At 57.3% G+C, this 15,645-nt stretch overlaps 5 protein-coding genes across 5 annotated transcripts; 4 read left to right on the forward strand and 1 right to left on the reverse strand.

Moving 5' to 3' along the window:
• The first annotated feature begins 6 nt into the window (after window positions 1–6).
• On the forward strand, window positions 7–1,057 carry QBC33DRAFT_266097 (ubiquitin-conjugating enzyme/RWD-like protein). The gene is made up of 2 exons (XM_060423141.1): window positions 7–461; window positions 562–1,057. The coding sequence occupies exons 1-2, from the start codon at window positions 221–223 to the stop codon at window positions 813–815; spliced, it is 495 nt and encodes a 164-aa protein (XP_060286627.1). The 5' UTR covers window positions 7–220; the 3' UTR covers window positions 816–1,057.
• On the reverse strand, window positions 982–4,381 carry QBC33DRAFT_527957 (uncharacterized protein). Its single transcript, XM_060427015.1, has 2 exons — window positions 1,374–4,381; window positions 982–1,298 (listed from the first exon to the last, which is right to left on the reverse strand). The coding sequence occupies exons 1-2, from the start codon at window positions 3,975–3,977 to the stop codon at window positions 1,197–1,199; spliced, it is 2,706 nt and encodes a 901-aa protein (XP_060286628.1). The 5' UTR covers window positions 3,978–4,381; the 3' UTR covers window positions 982–1,196.
• A 2,612-nt stretch (window positions 4,382–6,993) lies between these two features.
• Window positions 6,994–9,053, forward strand: QBC33DRAFT_576128 (uncharacterized protein; the record flags this gene model as incomplete). The annotated part of the gene is made up of 4 exons (XM_060430883.1): window positions 6,994–7,153; window positions 7,283–7,439; window positions 7,774–8,291; window positions 8,353–9,053. The coding sequence occupies 4 exons, from the start codon at window positions 6,994–6,996 to the stop codon at window positions 9,051–9,053; spliced, it is 1,536 nt and encodes a 511-aa protein (XP_060286629.1).
• A 417-nt stretch (window positions 9,054–9,470) lies between these two features.
• Window positions 9,471–13,194, forward strand: QBC33DRAFT_600594 (uncharacterized protein). The gene has a single exon (XM_060432085.1). The coding sequence runs from the start codon at window positions 9,887–9,889 to the stop codon at window positions 12,956–12,958; it is 3,072 nt and encodes a 1,023-aa protein (XP_060286630.1). The 5' UTR covers window positions 9,471–9,886; the 3' UTR covers window positions 12,959–13,194.
• A 25-nt stretch (window positions 13,195–13,219) lies between these two features.
• On the forward strand, window positions 13,220–14,866 carry QBC33DRAFT_266288 (chitinase). Its single transcript, XM_060423142.1, has one exon. It carries the CDS (start codon window positions 13,702–13,704, stop codon window positions 14,683–14,685), a length of 984 nt encoding a protein of 327 aa, XP_060286631.1. The 5' UTR covers window positions 13,220–13,701; the 3' UTR covers window positions 14,686–14,866.
• The last annotated feature ends 779 nt before the right edge of the window (window positions 14,867–15,645 follow it).

Here is a 15,645-nt window from a genome sequence, read left to right on the forward strand (position 1 = left end):
CGACAGCTTCCGATTTAAGGCAGTTTTGGTGGGACCAAGCCGGCAATATCCCGGCGCATGAGAGAGAGACCCACACGCCACCCCACGCCGTTCCGGAGCACCATCCCCTGCCAGGCAAAGACATCTTGCTTCAATACTGCGTCGTAGAAACCGCAACTCAACTTACCCCTGCGCCATCTCCGAAACTCCCAGCCTTTAGAAAATTAGAACAAAGAGGACCATGTCGACCGCCCACCGCCGCCTCCTCCAGGAGTACCGCGCCCTGACCAACAACCCGCCCGACGGGATCACCGCTGGGCCCGTGTCGGAGGACGACCTCCTGTACTGGGAGGCGCTCATCCAGGGGCCCGAGGGCACGCCCTTCGAGGGCGGCGTCTTCCCCGCCGAGCTGCGCTTCCCCAAGGACTACCCGCTTGCGCCGCCGACGATGAAATTTCTGGGCGAGGTGTGGCATCCGAACGGTTCGTCCATGTCTTCTCTTCTCCCCCACCTCCCTACCAACCAACCAACCCACGACAACCCCCCCAAGTTTAAACTAACTCTCTCAAACACACACACAAGTCTACCCCAGCGGCCTGGTCTGCATCTCGATCCTGCACCCGCCGGGTGACGACCCGAACCACTACGAGCACGCGTCGGAGCGGTGGTCGCCCATCCAGTCGGTCGAGAAGATCCTCATCTCCGTCATGAGCATGCTCGCCGAGCCAAACGACGAGAGTCCCGCCAACGTCGAGGCCGCCAAGATGTGGAGGGAGCGGAGGGCAGACTACGAGAAGAAGGTGCGCGACGGCGTCAGGCGCATGCTGGGTCTTTAGGCCTGGGGTGGGGAGGGGTGCTGTTGACTTGATTTTAGTATTGAATTTATTTTATGTTCTTGACTTGGGTGTGTGGCTGGGCGTTGGAGAACGGATCAGCGGGCTCGTCGAGCAGTGCCTGTTCTACCAAATTTTCCTGTCATCGTTATTGCATAGGTAGCCTGGAGTTCCGGCCATCAACGTTCAACACTCTGCGACCCGCAGTGATCTCGTTCCATGACAGGTGACGAGGTGCTGAGATGGTGTTTGAGGATAGCCCAAGACTTGCCGGCTGCCTTTGCATTGTTCAGATTCAGATCTCGAGACTCCCCTGTATGTTGACCAAGGTTTCTATCTATCTACCTATCTACCTAAACAGACGAACCATCAACCATCCCTAGTCTACAGCCCGTTCTCCGCCTTGAATTTATCCCATGCCTCGTTCAGCGTGGCGAAAACAGTTCCTGCAATCATGCGGACCTCTGTGTTGGCGTCTTGAGGAAGCTAACGAATCCATGTCAGTAACCAGAGAGCAGGGGCGACGAGGAGGAAGGAAACCAAGAAAGTCGAGAGGCTTACCTTGTCTGGGTGGGTCTTGGCAATGGCCTTCATGTACACGATCTTGACCTTGTTCGCCATGACCAGTTCATGAAGCCCGACCTTCTTCCACCCGCTTGTCTCCCACAAGACGTTGTCCAGACTGCCCAGCAGAGCACGGAGGTTGTCCCGCTTACCGTCTCGCCAGGCGGCAATCCGGGCATCGACCTTGTCAGTAAGGGCAAACTTCTCATCGCCTTCCCTCTCGGCAGCCTGGTTCGCGGCCCGGAGTCGGTCGACGGCGTCGGAGCTCTTATGGGTTGGTGCCGCCGGTCGAGGCCGCGGTCTCGAAGCAGCGGCGCTCGGTCTTGGCGACAGCTTGGCCTTGACTGCGGGCTTCGGGGCAAGCACCTTCTGGCATCGCTGCCGGCCAGCGATCGCGGTCGGGCCCCCTACTCCGGACTCGACGCACAGCTGCCACACGGTCCCGGCGTCGGCCCACTTCTCCATCTGCTCCAGGGCTTCGGCCTTGCGTGTCAAGGCCTTGCCGTAGAGGTCGTGCATGTCGCGCTTCTCCCTGTCGGCGCCGCCGAGCTCCACGGCTTCGCCTTCCCCTTTGCCTTCTCCTATCAGCCCCAGCGCCGTGTCGGCGTCCGCAACGGCTTGACGGGGCTCGCCCGTCTTCAGTGCCGTGAGTGCGCGGTTGCACAGGAGAAGAATCGCAAGCGGGTGGGTCTGGGGAACAGCTGCGAGCGAGGATGTGTAGGAAGCATGGGCGGCCGCGTAATCGCCTCTTTTGAAGTGGGCCGTGCCGTCGAGCCGGTATCGGGTTGAGTTGTCCAATGCGGTGGAGGATATACTGGGTATTTGGCGAGCAGGGGGGGTTGGGCGGGGAGTTGGGCGGGGCGCTGGTCCGGGGGTTGAGGCCTGTCGAGGTAGAGGTGTAGGACGGGCTTGCGGAGGCGCGGGTTTTGATGGTGCAGTGGAGCTGAATAGCAAGTCTGCCTCGGGTTCTGCTGGCCGCGAAGCTTCTCGAGACGGCTGAGGAGATGCCTTCTTTCTCCGCGCCGGGCTAACGTATACCTGCGAACTCTCTTCCTCGACAGCTTGCTTGTGGAGGCGAGATCGCGGGTCGAGGAGAGACGGGCTGTGGGACTGTTGCCACTTGGGAACAGCATTTGCCCGGCTCGCCGGCATGCCCAACACAGATGGCGACTGATCACGGGATGAAGCGCCGCTTGCTGGTCGACCTCCCACGTTGGGCCTTACCGGACCTCTTCCTGGCCGCATTCCTGCCTCGAGCATCATTGCTTCATCTGTAGCATCCGGGCGTCCGTCTCCTCTCACTGCCGCCCCGTCCGGTTGCGTCGATCTCATCCACTTTGGCTGGCTAGGATCACCCTCTTGTTGAAAGTCAGCTACAGCCTGCTGGACCTTCTTCTGGCCCGTCTTCCATAAAGAGTTCGCAGTTTTGAGAAGATTACTCCCAACGACAGCTGCCGTCTTTGTGAAATCGTTGTCGTCAAGGGCAGGCGACCGCCTGTCTCCTGGGCTCGGAACATCGGGCCTAGGGGCTCTAGACCGGCTCGAAGTTCGCACATCGCTGGGCTCTGATGGTACGGGGCCCTTCTTTGCCCAGGCTTTTTCTTTCGCTTGCCTGTGGGCGTCGTCGAGGAGCCAGTTTGCAGCAGCTTGGACATTTAGCCCCGCTCCGCTCTCCGTCAGGCCTCTTCTGGCATTTTCAGGGGTAAATCCGTAATCTACGAGTTGAGCCACAGCCCGGTCAAAGGGATCCTCCGACCTTGTTGGCTGGTCATCCTCGTCAGAATCCGAGGACGAATGTTCGATGGCCTTCCCAGGCTCCGGCTCTCGCGCAGTCGCAGGTGGAGGCCGCTGCTTCCTGACCTCCTCCACCGGCTTCCCCAGATCTCCGAGAAAGTCATCCTCTTCATCGCGGATAATTGCTTCAGATGCGCTCGTATTATGCTTCAGCTGACTGAGTCCAAACGGGTCGTCGTCGTCGCCAAAGCCCCCGTTGTTTGGCGTGGCAGGTTTATTCCATGCGTGCGGATTACTGAGATCCAGCGAAGGAGTACCGCCTGCAGGAGAGACCTTTCTCGGCGCCGACGGAGGTGGATAATAGCTTGAGTTGTCCACCTTCGTGTTCGCGTTGAATGCAGCAAATAAATCATCGTCGGGATCGGCGGATTTCCCATCCTGGGCTGCAGGGGGCGTTATGGAGTTAGACGCCGGCTGCGGACTGCCCGTCTGCCGCTGGCCAAGTGTATCCCAAAACCTCCCATCGCCGTAATGCGCGTTTGCTTCTTTCCGCTTCTCCTCTTCCTTTCTGCGCTTTTCGGCCTCCAGACGTTCTTGTTGCTCCCGCAAGCTCAAGTTCGCGTTGCTCTTGGAACTGCCAAAGTTGACCAGGTTGCTGAAGCTGTCTTGAGCCGGTTTCTGGGCCGGTGGCTTGATAGCGACGTTTCCAGAGCCTTGGGTTGACAATGGGGTATTTCGACCCGAGTTGAGGGGGGAGGGTGTTGGGCGCAGCGAAGGATAGAAGGCGTTCGAGGAGCTCATGAGAGGTGGCTTATTCGGTTTTTGGGCGTTCGAGGATGACCAATCGAGCCCCGTGAGGTCATCCATACTGTCGTTTTGTAACTGCGAGATATACTTAGTCTAGTCATAAATCATCATTTCATGTCGTGGAGCTCGGGGCGCCGTTGCGATCGTGTCGTTGCACCGGAATTGAGGTTCTGGTGGCTGTCATGTTTGGCCCATGTGCCACATCAACAGCTCCTTGAAGATGTGGCTGGTGTTAATTGTGGAGCCAGCATGATCGAGGCGCACAGACCTCTGCTGACTTCACTTGGCTCATCCAAACTAAGCCACCCATATCCTGGTTTGGGTGACGATAAGCATAATGATGAACATAATCAAGGCAGGTACGAAGTAGTCCAATATGCCGTGCCTTTTTTGAGATATTCATTGGGGCGGAGTTTTGACGATCGTTCAGAAGTTTGGTCGAGCAGATACTTACTTAGTTAGGCACCTACCTACCTACCTACCCAGGGAGCTTGGAGGTTGCTGACGTTCGGTCCGAACAAGCAAAGTTTTCCTGTCTTAAAATGGCGTCTTGTTAAGGTGCCGCCTAGTTCCCCATTCAAGTTTGGCTAATTCCTCCGGCTGTGACGATACGCAATAAATCATTAGATACCCTCGTCCATCAATGAGTCCCAGCTGAGAAGTGCGTTTGACAGTGCCAAGTCCCTGAAAATAGCCAGGGGCAAAGGTAGAGGACTTGGCAATGACGGGATTGGCTGACCAGGATTTTCTGAAACGCGATTCAACACAGGGGGGCAGAGGGGACCGCCCAGCAGCCCAACCAACACCCATCGCACGTCGGCATTCGATCAAAGTTGGAACTCATAATAATACATACAAGTACTTGGTACGGTGTGCCCTTTTCCTTTCATCCACAGCTCCATCAGTCTCGCGCAATTCACATTCATGTTTGGCCAGGAAATCCGGTCTTGAGCCAAGAGTGGACAAATCAAGGGTTCAATTTGTTTCACTTACCGACCTCAGGGATTATGGGGGGGGCGGCAGGGGCTCCATGCCTGAATCTTGGTTGTGTGTTCTACAGCCAATGGAAAACAAGCATGCAGTTTTTACTTGAGGCTCATGCCAAGCCCCTTGCATCGTTCTGCACCCCACTCAAGCAATCAGGAAGCACAGCCCCCGTATTTTCACATTCTCGCAGCCACCTCTATTCTGCAGCAACAATAAATATATACCACAGCGGCATACAATATCCGTGCCATGGAAAGAAATTGGATCACCGGATATTGGAAGGTTGAGATGTTTGCTTCACACGGTTAAAACCCGAAGGTTTGGGATGCACCAGCGGACCTTTTCTGTACGGACCTACGACTTGTAAGTGTCGAAACAGGAATTGAGAGTGGAATCCAATGGGAAGGATTGAATTCCGGGTTTGTCCCTTGCTCGTGGATGGGGATTTGCATGACGATGCCGATCTCCCACCCACAAAAGGAGTCCCGAAATTGGAATCGCTCTTTGCGTGGCTGATCTTTAAGCGCGAGACTACGGATATGTTACCGCATAATATATACAGCACACTGCGATTTGTAAATCTAGATCTGCAACGGCTCTTTCCTTCTGCCAAGCCCCAATAAACCCAAGAGCTGGGTTTGAGTCGTGTTCCTGCAGACACCATGACCAAGTGTCCCCGCCATGGCCGCCACGCCCGCTCATTAGCCAGGGAGCCAGGGTTGGCCACTGCAGCCCTGTCCGTCCCACACAGCATTCAAGGATTGGACCCTGGCCTGGGCGGGCATGCCTTTAATCTGTTCTTAATCTGTACCTGCGTACTCCGCAGAAACAGGCCGACAAGCCTCCCCCAGGAATCCCAAAAATGGCGAATGACCTGGTTGGCCTCCTGTGGCTTCCCTCCACTCCCTGAAATGCATATCTCCTGCGCATGTCTCTCCTTCCCTTCTTTTGAGCCTCCTCCCACCCTCCGCTCTTTCCAGCCCCTCTTGCCGGCTCCCCATTCTTGATTCTCGGTCCGTTGGCCATTCGTTTTTCCTTGATCAAGTACACTCCTTTGCATTCAAGCTTCGACATCGTCGAGCTTCTTGTCTCTCCTTAAGTGTTGGTTCCACATTCATTTTCTTTTTTGAACATCCGAAGTCGTCCACCGACAAAGCCGGCCTCGATCATCCGATAGTAGAACTCTCTACTTCCGACCGACATCCAGGGCAAACAAATTGGAGAGTGGTTTCCAAGACAGCCAAGAGGGAACCTGGAAGATATCAGGGTTGGTTTTTGGGCTCAACAGTGTTAAACTCATCATCGGTGCCCGGGAGGCAAGAGACGAATCTCAACTCTTATTTGGAAACTGGATCCCGGAGGATATCTCGGGGCATTGGAAATCGCATATTTGAAGGTGGCAACCGGTCTCGATTATCGCGGTAGTCAGCGTGCCTAGTTGTGGTTGGGGTGGCTGAGATCTTATCAACCATCTCGTCGCATTGAGAGTGTACTCTGGACCGTCCACGATTGCCTCACCTGGAAACCGTCCTCGACTTCCTTGGACTAGCAGCTCAGTCGAGGAATCCCGCACCTGGATCTGGAGTGTGGAAACTATCGTCAGGAACTCAACCTGCTACTTCCTTGACGGGGTATCTGATTGGGTCTGCTGATAGCAAAAGAGGTGGAGTCAAGTGAACTGAGAACGACAGAGAAGGCGCGTCACTGAGGAAACAAGTACCTACTTGACTGTCATCTGACAGAACCTTGAACACGTCGACTGTGTTGGGTCCCTCACAACTTCCCTCCTTCGACCTCTCGATAGGTCACCTGTTTACAGATATCGATATCGACCAATCCCGGCTGCTGGCAGTTAAAGACTTTCTGGCAAACCACCACAGGCCACAACCTCAACCCGACTTCCTACCTCTGCACAAAATCCAAACTTCGAATATCGCCGCCATTCCAAAAATCTCGCGTTTCTTCGCTTGATATTTCCGCACCCTCTTGAATCACAAAAAACCACATCCCAAGCACTCCTGGTGCTGCTTATCTTTTCCCCCCCACTATCAAGTCCTACCATAGTCGTTCCTTCCACCCCACTGCGACGATGAAGATCACACAGGTTCTCACTGCGGCATCGCTTCTTGCCCCGGCCTCCGCCTTTTGGCGCATGGAGTGCAGAGGCCGCCTTGGTCTGGCGCGCATCGACCCCATGGTTTCCCCCGGAGAAGTTGCCCAGCATGTTCACGCTATTCACGGATCATCTGGTATGTTATTTTCACCCTCCTTTCAACCCTGATTCTACCTGGTATACAAGTCTTGCAACATGTGCCCTATTGATCTGAGTCGACTGGCGGGCCTGTGAGATCATCAGAAGCTGACAGGCATTATTACAGGATTCTCCGAATCAGCTACCTATGAGGATGTTACGTCTGCGGATTGCACTTCCTGCGCAGTTACCCAGGACAAGTCTGTTTACTGGACTCCGGCAATGTACTTCAAGCATGCCAATGGCTCCTACGAGCTGGTTCCCCAGACTGGGGGGATGCTTGCGTAAGTTTTCCTGCTTCCTCGTCATTGACTTGCCCATGTTTGTCCCCCCTCTGTCCCCAAAGCCCTTCGGTAGTTGGAGGGCTGGGTGAGTATTCCCTCGAGCTAGCTACAATGGTTTATGATGTCCCCACCCCCATTCACATCATTCACAAACTCAAGCCTTTGACCACCTGGTACTTCCCTCCAAAACATTTCCCCCCCACCAGTGACAGGTTTTGTGTGTTCTGGTGCTGTATCACGCTTCACCTTTGCGGCCTGTGTGAAAATGGGTCAGAATGATGAGGAAGAGAAAAATCATATATGTGGCGCAACAGGATGCTAACCCCCTTGATAGGTACTACTTCCTAAATTCCCCTCCTGGTCAAGCTGGAAATATCACCTCCTTCCCGAATGGATTCCGCATGATTGCTGGCGACAGCCTCCGCCGAAACTACTCAATCGGCGGCCTCGACTTCAAACTTCCCGACCCAGAGAAGTCCCTGTGGGCCTTGCTGGGACAGACTTCCCAGGTCGACCTTACACAGCGAGCAATTGGGTTCAACTGCCTCAACTATGACAAGGCCCCTGAGGGATCTCTGTATCGGCATTACCTCCCCAGCAAGGACTACCTGGATCAATTCTGCAGCAATGGCGTCCGCATCGAGTTGATGTTCCCTTCCTGCTGGAATGGCAAGGACCTTGACTCGGCCAACCATAGAGACCATGTCGCGTATCCAGACCTCGTCATGGAGGGCAACTGCCCTCCTGGCTTCCCCATCAGACTGCCTGGTCTCTTCTATGAGACCATCTGGGAAACCGATGTTTTCCGCCAAGTCCCCGGAGAGTTCGTCCTGTCCAATGGCGATACCAACGGTAAGAACTACTCCCATCACTGCCTAGCCTTCTCTCCTTGACGTGTACTCATTCTCTGCAGGCTTTGGATACCACGGAGATTTCCTCATGGGCTGGGACGAGGCTTTCCTGCAGCAGGCTGTTGACACGTGCACAAATCCCTCTGGATCGATGTACGACTGCCCCATTTTCAACATCCAAAACGAGGCCGTCCAGAACCAGTGCAGCATGAAGATTCCAAGTGTGCTGGCCAGCGAGAAAGTCGCTGGCGTTGTCGGCACGGTTATCCCTGGAAACGTCGCCATCCAGTACGGTCCGCAGCCAGCGACCATGACAAACCCACCATCTCAAACGGCCCCGGTGCCCGTTCCGACTGTCAGCTACTCTCCTGGTAGCGAGAATGGCGAAAAGCCGTCGAATCTCCCGGGCCAGGTCTTCATCACCCAAGCCAGCCCGACACCGCCTCCGGCAGCCACTTCCAGTGCACCAGAGATCTCGGCTCACCCAGCCATCAATCAGGTCAATCAGGTCGCTCCTAAGCCCACGGAGGCTCCTTCCTCCACGGTTGACGACGGCTTGCCGATTGTCAGCACGCAGTACATCACTGATGGCGACGTGGTCTCAGAGATCATCTGGAAGGAGTCGGTCCTGTATGTGACTGAGTACGAAGATACGACGACAACCGTGACGGTGACGCGTTCAGCCGTTGTGAATAAGGTCCGAAACGTGGGACACGTGCATCGTCGGGCCGGCCACAATGGCCGACGGGCCCACCACCATTAGCCCAACTCATCCATGACAGGTACTTCTGCCCTACTCGACCAGGAGGCTGATATTTCTGGCCATGTGGGTGTGGCCACCTTTTCGGCCTTTTGTTTTCCTATTTTCGTTTTTCATTTCATGCATTCTGGGGACTTGTCATTTAAGGGACAGGGGCATTGTTCGACGCATTGCTTCATTGGTTTGCCTAGTGGAGGAAGAGGGCGTGGCATGGCATCGGAGCACCAACCCTGGGGCATTCTAGGAGGGAAGATGGACTGCACGCGCAAGATTTGCTCCGCCGGACGAGGTATTTTGGCGATGCATTGATTGCATCCCGTCGTGGAGATGACACGGTGTTATACCGTGCTGGCCAGTCACCGTACAATGAATTGGACGCCGTTCGGGCACATTGCGTGATAATGATACCTCTTTTTCTCCATCGTCAGCTCCATTCCGCCCGTGTAGTCCGACTTTGACCGTTATCTATTTTCTTCACTCAGGGAGGGGCCTATCTCCGCCGATTCCCTTGCTATTGTCTGAGTCAAATTGGGCGGAGAGATCATGCGTAAACGCAGCCTGTCTCACCGAGGAATGGGATTTGCGAATAGTTGTGCGCAGGGATACATTCCAGGCCGCATCATCCACCACAACTTGACATGGAGTTGCGCCATTCCTCATTCCTCAAGTCCGGCTCATTCTCATTCCTTCGCTCCCGCCCCTCCCCCCCCGGGGATTTCGCTGTTGTTATGTTTACCCTCCGATGTTCTCTCCCACACATCCTTCTCGCGTCTTAGACCGGAATAGGTTATGGACGACCAGATCGAACCATCACCGAGGTGGAAACTCTAACCAGCATGGCCGACCAGGACAATATGGCGGATAGGGACTCGTCTCGTACGGGGAATCAAGGAAATGGTCGACCGCTCTCAACAGGGGCGATTGTCGCCATCGTTCTTGTGGGCTCGGCAGTCATGTTCGCCGGTCTCGCATACTTCTGCATCTGGCTTTCTCGCCGGCGCGCTGCTCGGCAGGGGCAAGACTTCGATTTGGAGGATGATACGGATACGAGCACGACGGGCACGCGCGTCCATCGCCGGAAGCTATACAAAAAGAGCTGGCCACCAAGTTTCACGACGAGAGAGGTCTCGCCTTTCCGCCCCATGTCACTGCCAGCCGTTCCCCCGGCCTTCCGCCAGCCCAGCCTGATATTTTACGGAAACCCGCAACCTGGACGCAAAAGCGGTTCGCGGACGAGAAAGGCGTCTTGGATAGACGAGGATGTGCTCCACGGCCCGAGGGTGGCTCAGCAGACGGAGCCGAAGCGACGGTCCCTCCGTGACTCATGGCCATTGAAGAATAGGGTACCAACACTGCCGAAATTGAATGGCTCAAATCAGCCACATGAGAAGGAACTCCAGCAGCGGGAGGACTTGGCCATGGGACCGGGGCTCGTCCAGCAAATGCCGCCCAGGAGACTGCCAGAGCCCCCGGGGCCGGTGGTTACTGCAGGTAGCCGGCAGCCAGTTGATCAAGGCCCAACGAGGTCGTACTATGCACCAGAGGACGCCCGGGGACAGAGACCCAACGCCACCCCAGCTGGGCCCCGGATATTAAGTCCGCAGAAAGCCCGGACACGACAGGATTCGACTGGTTCGACTCTCACCGAGATCCTAAAGTCTACAGATAAGAGACTACAGACACGCGCGCTGGCAGGGATTTCCAAGACAGCCGGAACCAGCAGAGAGACCCTCATTGCAAGGAGTGAGGCTGCTACAGACGGGTCAACCTTGTGCCAGTCACGTTCCAACTCACGAACGCCAAGCCCTACCAAGTCAGGACCCAGCCGATCCGTATCGGCCGCGCACCAGCGGAAGCTCTCGGAATCGTCAGTCACCTCGGAGACGGACAGCCTTGTCTTCGTTCAGCCGAGCCCTACCCCCGGCCCTCCTAATGGTTTGACGAGTCCGAACAAAGTTACGAGCGCGCGTGAGCTCGAGAGGCAAAGACCCCAGGCCCAATCCCCCTGTAGCTCCGTCTCATCGGCCTTGTCGACGCTGTACAGCGAGGACGAGGGCCAAGAGGCGGCGAGAGATACGTCGACCTTGAACCGTGATGTTCTTGCGGGCGGAAGGGGGGCTACAATGCCCAACCCAGGCTCGATCGGCGACCCCTTCTTTTCACCATCTTCAGCGAGGCCAAATACAGGCCATCGCGGCTCTCAACCTCTACTGCAAGGAGTCGACAAGCTTTCTTACCAAGATCCGGGATCGTCGATGGGGGGGAAAACCACAAGGTCGTCCACCTCTCCCATGCATACTCTCCGACTAGTAGACTCCACGACTTCCAACTCGGTCGCCAGCGCGAGGGCCTCGCACCCGTACCTATCGAACACGCCAGTGAGGCAAGGTCGCCAGCAGCACCGAGAGTCCGTGATCATGCTCCCCAAGCCCGTGACGGTCGTCCACCGCTCGATCCCGTCGACGGAGCGGCCCTCATTCATCGTCACCAGCCCCAGCGCCGCGAGCATGCTGTCGCCGGCCATCTCCGACCTGACCTTCCTCAGCAGCCACATCGAGGAGGGCTCGCCGAACAACAGGCTCGTGTCGCCGTCGCGGATCCTGAGACCGCAGGCCAGCTCGCCGACCCTCGGGCGCAACAACAGCCTGTTTGGCCACAAGCAGGACATCCCGCCCCTGCCACACATGCCAGTCGTCTTCGCGGCGCGGTCCGCAACCGTTGCCGTGGCGGGTCCCGCATCATCACCATCACCATCGCCATTATCGACATCCCCCACCCGGGATTCTCGCCCGCCCCGCCTGCCCAGCCGCTCGAGCTCCCGCCGCAATGTTGGCGCCGGCGACTCGCCAACCCGCCGCCGCTCGCAAGCCGTAGCAGGCGGCAAAGAGGGGGTCAACAACAGCAACAACAACGATAACGCTTCGACCCCGAGCCTGGCGGCCGCCGCCGCAGCCGCACGGCGCCGGTCCAGCCTCCTCCTCCAGCAGAAGGTGCAGCAGCTGCAGCTGCAACACCGCGGCTCCGTCGGCTCCATCAGCGGCAGCAGCAGCTCGCGCCGCAGCGCCGCGGCTCTCCCTGGGACGCAGACCCGCATGCAGCGCTCCCTCTCGGTGGACAGCGCGCGCGGGATCCCGACCAGCACAACCACCGCTACCATCACCGCCGCCACCGCCGTCGGCGAGGGCGAGGGCGGCCGCGGCGGCGGCAGTAGTAGCATCAGGGACAGCAGCAGGGACAGCAGCTGCAGCGCGAGCAGCTACGACAGCGGGCCCTTCGGGCTGGCGGCTACGATCGCGCAGCTGCGGCGCATGAACAGCACGGCCAGCGGGTATAGCGCGCGGACGGGTTCGGTCTATAGCACCACCACGACCGCCGGCGGCGGCGCGGGAATTCGGGGGTCTGTTGTCGGGGAGGGCGGGGGCCCGATGTTGAAGGGTGGCGCGGTCGGGGCCGGGGTCGGGGCCGGGTCGATGAGGCGCGGGACTGGGACGTGGAATTATCTGTCGCTGGATGCGCGGGTGAGGAAGGCCGGACAGGGGCAGGGGCAGGTGGGGAGGAGTGCCGGTGCCGGGGAGGGGAGGAGGGGGGTTGGTGGGCGGGGTGAGACCGGAGGGGAGGGGAGTAGTGGCAGGAGGAGAACGCAGCAGCTGGTGCGCGGGTATGAGGGGGGGAGGTCGCAGCAGTGGACCGGGGGGGGGCTTAGGGAGGGGAGTGACGGGAATAACAGGGGGACTCCGACGAGGGAGAACTCGGTGCTTAGCTTCGAGAAGCTGGCGCCGGTGAGGTTTGATCGCCCGCCGAGCCAGGATAGCTTGGGGCTCTATGACAAGGATGGGTTCCTGATCAGCACCCCTGTCAGGGAGAAGAAGACTGCGTCGCCGTCGAGGGTGTATGGGATGACTGTCTAGGGGTTGGATGTGGCCTCTTGGGCTTTTCTTGGATTTTTATTTCCCTCCTCTTTCTTTGATTCTGTTCTCTCTGGGTATTCCTTTTGTCTTGTACGGCTGGAATGGGATAGGCTGTTGAGTTGTCTGCGATGACCCTGATCTTCTTGTAATATCCTAAATAGTTCTACAGATTATACTTTTAGCCAGCTCTGCTTCGTGGGGGAAAATGACACCTTAATAGACATCTTTATTAACAGCCTGCTTGCTCAAATCGCTTATCGAGCCTATTATCTGGACGTATAACAGTTGTTTGTTCCTATTCTCAGAAGTGACAATGTTATTCCACCCAGCGAGTTGAGACACCAGGACCAAAGATGCAGCGTGTTAAAGGCTTTTATAGCCTCCTTTTCCCCATCAAGAACAAGGCGAGCACTTACTCTGCCTAAGGATTAGATCTCATGGTGATAATTTAGAACCGTGTGCTGATTGTGGGCATCGGCATTGGTTCAAGATCGTGGAGTCTACCGAGTATATGGCCTCAGGGGTTACCAGACTGCAATGAAGGCCAGCTGGCACCAGCACTATCCCGCATCAGCCACCTGTCCCGCAATTAGTGCTTTCAAGCGAACTTCCACCACTCCTCACAAGTTGAACTGCAACCTCCCCAGGAATGGAATTGAATTCTGCAAAACCAAGTCTCTCGCTCTAATCACCTGTCACTCATTTGGGCAGTTCACGCGGCCCCGGCTCACCCTCCGTCCGCCATGCCGCCCCTCCCACCAACGCCCCGCATCATCACGTATTACCAAACCCACCATGACCCTTCGGGCAAGCCCATCAGCGTCCTCCCCCTGCTCACCGAGCCGGGGATCGGCCTGACCCACCTGATCCTCGCAGCCATCCACATCAACCAAGACCCGGCGGCCCTGACGCTCAACGACCACCCGCCCTCGCACCCGCGCTTCACCACCCTCTGGGCCGAGCTGCGCGTCCTCCAGGCCTCGGGCGTCAAGGTCCTGGGCATGCTGGGCGGCGCCGCGCCGGGGACGTACGCTCGCCTGGACGGCGACCGGGCCGTCTTCGAGGCCTACTACGCGCCCGTGCGCGACCTGGTGCGGGCGCGCCGCCTCGACGGCCTCGACCTCGACGTCGAGGAGCCCATGTCGCTGGGCGGCATCGTGCGCCTGATCGACCGCCTGCGGGCGGACTTTGGTCCCGCCTTCATCATCACCCTGGCGCCCGTGGCGGCGGCGCTGGTCACGCCCGCGAGGAACCTCAGCGGTTTCGCGTATGGGGCGCTGGAGGCGCTGCGCGGGCGGGAGATTGCCTGGTATAATGCGCAGTTCTATTGCGGGTGGGGCGATTGCAGTAATACGCTCATGTACGGGGCGCTGATGGCTATGGGATGGCCTGCGCGCAAGGTCGTCGTTGGGGTCGTGACTAACCCGGAGAACGGCTCTGGCTACGTGCCGTGGGATGTCCTGGCCTCGGTCATTCCCGCGCTGGCGGACAGGTATCCGGGGTTCGGGGGGGTCATGGGCTGGGAGTACTTCAATGGCTTGCCTGGCGGGAGGGAGAGGCCGTGGGAGTGGGCGGAGTTGATGACTGCGCTGCTGAGGAGGATGCCGCTCCCGGTGGAGGCTGTTGCGGCCAAGGCGGGTGTGCTTGCGGATGAGGACGAGATGGGAGGTGATGCGCCGTTACCTCGATCGTTCGAGTATCACTCGGATGGCCTGGACGGCGAATGACATTCTCTCGAAACGGGGCCGCCTGCCAGTAGTGATGCCACGAGGCGAGGACCCAGACACATACTCTCTGAATTCCTACAAGAGGTAGAGTACCATGATTAGTGAGCTGGGTCATGATCCCAGGAGTCTGGCCTAGTCAACTAGGTCGATGGTCTTCAACTGATCAGGTTCCTACCCTAGCAAACAAGCCATCTGCACCTAGTTCCTTGCGATGTAGAATTAGTACATCGCTCTTTTAGAGCCTGCCAACTTTACTAGGGACATGGCTGCTCTAGACACTGTTCAGGGGCGAGTCATCGGTCTCGATATGGTGGCCAATTCATATGACCAAGTCATGAGACTTGATGAATAAGATGGATGGTCTATGATAGTAGTGAGGCTAAAGAATGCCGTTTTGCTGATGAAGCCTCGGACGAAAGAACCTCATGATCTTCGCCTTGGTTTGAGATCATTTCCGTGATTACTATCCCTTCGGCATTCAAGTATTGGCAATAAGCGACCGCATCTCTAACCACTCCTTGATGACACGAAATCCAGGTCGAGGGCAGTGCTGGAAGCCACGGCATTCCGCCATTCAAAGGAAAACGGCGTGGCTTGCATTAAGCGGCGGAAACGTATACGAAAGCGGGCACCTGCGTCCGATCCGCCGACTGGCCAGCGACCGGTCTATCGGCACGCAAGATGGTGTTTAGCGGCTGCCCCCCGGGGTGGAAAACAGGCTCGGGAGTCAACAGTCAAACCGAACCACTCGAGCTCGTATTGACATTGACCATTTGCATTTGGTAAGCATCACCAGAGGCGTGAATAGTCTGAGGCGGAGCTTCAGAAAAAGAAGCGATGGGGAGGCACCTCTTACTAAGGCCGGGGATGCAAAACCCGACTAGCACAGCCTCCGCCGCGGGGAGTGGGGGCGGAGGTAGGTCGGAGGGTTCACGTTGCCAATCGGCGGGCGGCGGGACA

Source organism: Phialemonium atrogriseum (genome assembly GCF_030411735.1).
Source record: "Phialemonium atrogriseum strain 8032-3 unplaced genomic scaffold QBC33scaffold_4, whole genome shotgun sequence".
Classification (NCBI taxonomy): Eukaryota; Fungi; Ascomycota; class Sordariomycetes; order Cephalothecales; family Cephalothecaceae; genus Phialemonium; species Phialemonium atrogriseum.

Bases quoted from the DNA above. Each gene is read 5' to 3' on its own strand.
- QBC33DRAFT_266097 (XM_060423141.1), top strand. From the start codon at position 221: ATGTCGACCGCCCACCGCCGCCTCCTCCAGGAGTACCGCGCCCTGACC. The intron at 462-561 runs GTTCGTCCATGT...CACACACACAAG, and splicing joins CGAGGTGTGGCATCCGAACG to TCTACCCCAGCGGCCTGGTC.
- QBC33DRAFT_527957 (XM_060427015.1), bottom strand. From the start codon at position 3,977: ATGGATGACCTCACGGGGCTCGATTGGTCATCCTCGAACGCCCAAAAA. The intron at 1,299-1,373 runs GTAAGCCTCTCG...TGGATTCGTTAG, and splicing joins CCAAGACCCACCCAGACAAG to CTTCCTCAAGACGCCAACAC.
- QBC33DRAFT_600594 (XM_060432085.1), top strand. From the start codon at position 9,887: ATGGCCGACCAGGACAATATGGCGGATAGGGACTCGTCTCGTACGGGG.
- QBC33DRAFT_266288 (XM_060423142.1), top strand. From the start codon at position 13,702: ATGCCGCCCCTCCCACCAACGCCCCGCATCATCACGTATTACCAAACC.